This window comes from Gadus morhua, chromosome 4, assembly GCF_902167405.1.
Source record: "Gadus morhua chromosome 4, gadMor3.0, whole genome shotgun sequence".
Classification (NCBI taxonomy): Eukaryota; Metazoa; Chordata; class Actinopteri; order Gadiformes; family Gadidae; genus Gadus; species Gadus morhua.
This window is the reverse complement of record NC_044051.1, coordinates 39,339,276-39,344,275: the sequence shown is the minus strand read 5'-3', so window position 1 is coordinate 39,344,275 and position 5,000 is coordinate 39,339,276. Positions and strand designations below refer to the sequence as shown.

The 5,000-nt window shown below is 51.3% G+C and overlaps 1 protein-coding gene across 3 annotated transcripts in view; it reads right to left on the bottom strand.

The window, feature by feature from the left end:
- pard3ba (par-3 family cell polarity regulator beta a) overlaps window positions 1–5,000 on the bottom strand; it is an 88,674-nt gene that overhangs the window by 30,849 nt on the left and 52,825 nt on the right. For all 3 annotated transcript variants that reach the window (XM_030354786.1, XM_030354787.1, XM_030354788.1), the window contains 2 exons: window positions 4,553–5,000; window positions 1,211–1,350 (listed from right to left, as the gene is read on the bottom strand). The exon at window positions 4,553–5,000 is cut by the window's right edge and continues 133 nt beyond it. In XM_030354786.1, coding sequence (XP_030210646.1) covers window positions 1,211–1,350; window positions 4,553–5,000 — 588 coding nt within the window. The remainder of the gene's footprint in view (window positions 1–1,210; window positions 1,351–4,552) is intronic.

The window sequence follows — 5,000 nt, the reverse complement described above, 5'->3', positions numbered from 1 at the left end:
CGTCACAAACAATTGAAATGTATCTATACACAAAAAACACTTCTGCATACATAGACACACACACACACACACCACGATTGATAAACAAACCGTACACAAAGACACACCAGCATAGACAAACTTAGACCATCGATCAAACGCACACGCTCACAAACAGCAGCAGCTTGAGTGTGGGCGTGCTGTCTGATAGCTCATGTTTACCCAGCCCTCTGGAGTGTGTGTGTGTGTGTGTGTGTGTGTGTGTGTGTGTGTGTGTGTGTGTGTGTGTGTGTGTGTGTGTGTGTGTGTGTGTGTGTGTGTGTGTGGCACAGAACACAGGCCCGCTGAGACACACTCCATAAAGAGGTCCTCATAAAGCTCTCTCAGGCTTTTAATATGGATTACACAGCTTCCCCAACATTATCCATATCCAGCGGGCCGATTTACGCTAGTCGTAGCCACGTCGATCAATATGGATACGGTCTGATCGGGCTGATCACGTCGTTGATCATTGGGTCATTGGAAATTGTTGACGATTATGGATTATGGAATCAGTGGTTGTTACCTTAAGATTTATGTTAACATTGTACTTATTAATCATCTACGAATCGATATTCATGTTTCATTGATGCGAGTTCATCATTAACAATAGGTTTGTTAATAAATGTGTAGTTAATGGTCAGTTCATCATTAACTAAAGGCTTATGAATGGATGTTAAGTAAATGATTAGGTCATCACAAACTTAAGGCTTATCAATCAGTGTTAAGTTAATGATTTGTTCATCAGTGAACTAAAGCATTTTAAAAGGACGAATAATTAATGCTAGTTCATCATCAACCATAGCCTCGAAATGTTATGTTTAGTTAATGATAAGTTCAACATAAGTTAGGTTTAAGTAATGATTAGATCCTCATTAACGATGAGTTCATCGTTAACTAAAGTCCTCTCAACGAAAGCATTTTAAAAGGATGAATAATTAATGCTAGTTCATCATCGACCATAGCCTTGAAATGTAATGTTTAGTTAATGATAAGTTCATCATAAGTTAGGTTTAATCAATGATTAGATCCTCATTAACGATGAGTTCATCGTTAACTAAAGTCCTATTAAGACTAACGAGCGTTATTGTATTCGCGCCCCCCAGTTACGAGCATGAATAACACTGAAGATATTGATAAAAAAAAAAGAAAAAAAAAAAAAGGGGTTAAGTAAAGGGGGGGGGGGGCGGACCTCCAGGATGCGGTCCCCGGGCTGCAGGCGCCCGTCCCGGATGGCGGCCCCCCGGGGCAGGATGTTCTTGACCAGGATGGGCCCGGGTCCGTGGAGCGCAGAGTCCCTGGTGACCACGGTGAAGCCCAGGCCCTCCGAGCCTGGAGACACACACACACACACACACACAGGCACGCACGTTAGTACACTCGAATACACACGTAGACGCACACCAGCGCACGCACATAGACACACTCGTACACAAACTAAACTAATGTGTGTGCTTGTGTGTGTCTGGAGGGCCTGGAGACACACACGGACAAGCAAAAAAATAAATAAAATCACCCTAACTGATAGAGTTAGGGTGATTTTCTATTGAGAGTTGACCAGGGGAGTGCGGCTAGCAGCTAGCGAGTTAAGCCAACAGTTCTTTTGGCGGCTGGTCTAGTGCCTGGTTCCTGCTCCTTCTGCCCTCTTGTGAACGGGTAGAGGTCACGGAGGGCTCACCTCGCTGTAAGGGCTCCAAACGCACGGGTCTGAGTCTGACGTTCTCCGCATGTTTACCGACGTGTACTTTCTCCTCTTTTATTAGATTGACTTGAGGCTAGGGTGTAATTCCTCTCTCTCTCTCTCTCTCTCTCTCTCTCTCTCTCTCTCTCTCTCTCTCTCTCTCTCTCTCTCTCTCTCTCTCTCTCTCTCTCTCTCTCTCTCTCTCTCTCTCTCTCTCTCTCTCTCTCTCTCTCTCTCTCTCTCTCTCTCTCTCAAAACCCAAAACCTTTTTTGGTTGAACATGGAAGCCGCCACACTCAGCCCATGTCTCCTCCCTCCCTCCCTCCCTCCCTCCCACGTCATTGGGTTCAGTGTCTTCTTCAAACGTAAGTAGTAGTGTGTTTCCCCCCCAGGGAAGGATAGTGTGTGTGTGTCTGTGTGTGTCTGATCACGTGTGTGTCTGTCTGTGTGTGTGTGTGTCGGTCTGTGTATGTGTGTATAGGATTAAACAACCCTGTGCCTTTAATTTCACGTGTGAGTAGCCCCTCACGTTACCTGATGAAGGGAGGCAGAGAGGAAAGATAGAGGGAGAGAGAAAGAGACGGACGGAGAGAGACAAGAGGAAGATGTGAGAGGAAAACAAGACAGAGTGAGAGAGAAGAGACGGAGAACGAGAGAAAACATTTGAGAGGAGAGCTAGAGAGGGACAGACAGAGAGAGAGAGGGTGAGAGAGAGAGAAAGAGAAAGAGAAAGAGAGATATTGATCGAGAGAGAGAGCGAGTGAGTCAGCCAGACAGCGGGTGCGAGCGAGAGAGCGAGAGGCCACCCGAAGACATTATTCCGTTTCCCGGGGACAAAAAAGTGATTTCCAGAGGGATTCCTGACATGCCGCACACAGCCCTCCACCTTGGAACACTTTAGCTCTCAGCATCTCTCTGCATCTCTCGGTATCTCTCATCAATCTCTCTCTCCCTCCCTCCCTCACCTCTTTCTACCTCTGCCATGAGTGAAATGTGTCCTGCTCTTATGCATACGTGCGTGTGTCCGTGTGTATGTGTGTGTGTGTGTGTGTGTGTGTGTGAGTGGAGGTGAGCACAACAAAGCTAGCGCAGCATGCTAAGAGGCAGAGTGAGATGCTATCCGTTCACTCGGCGCTATGTCTCTGCCTGCCCTACATTAGCACGGATGGCACCCCTCACCAACCCCCAGTCACCCAGTCACCCACCCACCCTCCTGCTGCCTGTCAATCACCCGGTGGAAGGGACTGATGCCAACCAGAGGTTTAGGTGGAAAACACACCGGATTAAACTCTGCTCCCGTCTGGGGGAGGGGGGTGGATGGGAGGGAGGGAGAAAAAGATGGAGGGAGAGGGAGAGGGAGAGGGAGGGATGGATGGAGGGAGTGGGAGGGAGAGAGAGATGGATAGAGAAATGGAGGGTGTGAGAGAGGGAGTGAGGAAGAGATAGAAGGAGGGAGGGAGAGAGGATAGGGCTGGAAGGAGGGAGAGAGAGAGGGAGGGGGGAGAGAGAGAGAGGGGGGGGGGGAGAGAGAGAGAGAGAGAGGGGGGGGGAGAGAGAGAGAGGGGGGGGGGAGAAGAGAGAGAGAGAGAGGGGGGGGGGAGAAGAGAGAGAGAGAGAGAGAGAGAGAGAGAGAGAGAGAGAAGAGAGGAGAGAGGAGAGAGAGAGAGAGAGAGAGAGAGAGAGAGAGAGAGAGAGAGAGAGAGAGAGAGAGAGAGAGAAGGATGCAGGAACAGAGGCAGTGAGGGAGAGAGAGAGAGGAGGGAGACAGAGGGAGGGAGGGAGGGAGGGAGGGAGGGAGGGAGGGAGGGAGGCACAGAGGGAAGAAGAGGAGAGGTGAAGGCCAGGAAAACAAAAGTATACAGGCCGCTAGGTGGATTCAACCGAATCAAAGACCAAATCAAAGATGGAGAGAATTCTGTCGGGACACAAGCAGGGGAGGATGAAGAGGGAGAAGGAGGGCTTTGAGGCACGTTTATCTGGATATCTTTGAGCACATGCACGTCCTTAAACACGTCCTTATAGATCGAGAGCTACAAGAAAGCCTGTTTAACTTACCAAGAGGGCTTGGCAGATGTAGCATGCATCTTAGCTTTAGCAGACGCCCGCGTCCAGAGGGACTTGAGGGGCAAGGTCGAGTACCATCAAAGCATACAAACAAACGACAACTCCCAGCAAAACCCAGAGTAAAAGCGCGCTGAGATTCGTTGTTATGTTAGTGCTATTTACGGCTAAAAGTCAAAGGGTCAAACCTTCACATGATTAGCCTCAGATGCGCAGTAGGGTCCTCATATATCCGTGAAGGCACTTAATGTATGTTTGTATGCCCTGTCACTAAATGTACGCATTTATTGTATGTTTGTACGTCCTGACACTTAATGTACGCACTTATTGTATGTTTGTACGTCCTGGCACTTATTGTACACACTTATGGTATGTTTGTACGTGCTGGCACTAAATGTACACACTTATTGTGTGTTGTACATCCTGGCACTTCAAAATAGTACTTAGCCTTGCGTAGCACCTTATCCTAGCTATGTTTGTTGTGTATCGGGGAATGGGTTAACCTAGTGATAGTTAGTGCTTGGCACTTTGTTCTGTGGACATCCTCACTGCACCAACAGCGATATATTCATCTCCTTCTTCTGACGAACGTACTTATTGTAAGTCGCTTTGGATAAAAGCGTCTAAACGCCCTAAATGTAAATGGGCGGAGAAAGAGTGTATCCACAGAGAATTGTGCGGCCCTTAAAGGTGACCCATCGTACCACCAGGTGTGAGTGTGCAGGTGGTACAATGGGTCACCTTCAATGCCCAGGGATCAACGACAGTACCGGTGTGTGTTCCCAACCTCACCTTTCTGCAGCTCTATGTTCAGCCTTTTCCCTCCCTTCCGGGGCCCCGCCCCCACCGGGCCCTTCGCGGGGGGGGGCGGGGTCTGTCCCCGGGGCCCGACGGCCGGCAGCGGGGGGGTGGGCGTGGCGCGCGGGGCCCGTCCGGTGGCGGGAGGCGGCGCCGCCGGCCCGCCCCCCCGTGGCAACGTCGCCGGGGGCGGGCTCTGTCCCCGGGGGCCGGCGGCCGGCAGCGGGGGGGTCGGCGTGTGGTGAGGGGCCCGCCCTGCGGAGGGCGGCGCCGCCGCCGCCCCCCCGCGGGACCCCGGCGCGGGGTAGAGGGGCTCAAGCGAAGGATCGGGGGTCTTGGGGCGGACTTGGGTCTTCGGGGGGGCTGGGGGGCCCGGTTTGGCCGCGGCGGCGGCAGCGGGGGGGGCGGGGCGCAGGAGCTGCGGGCTGTCGGTCGTCGGGGC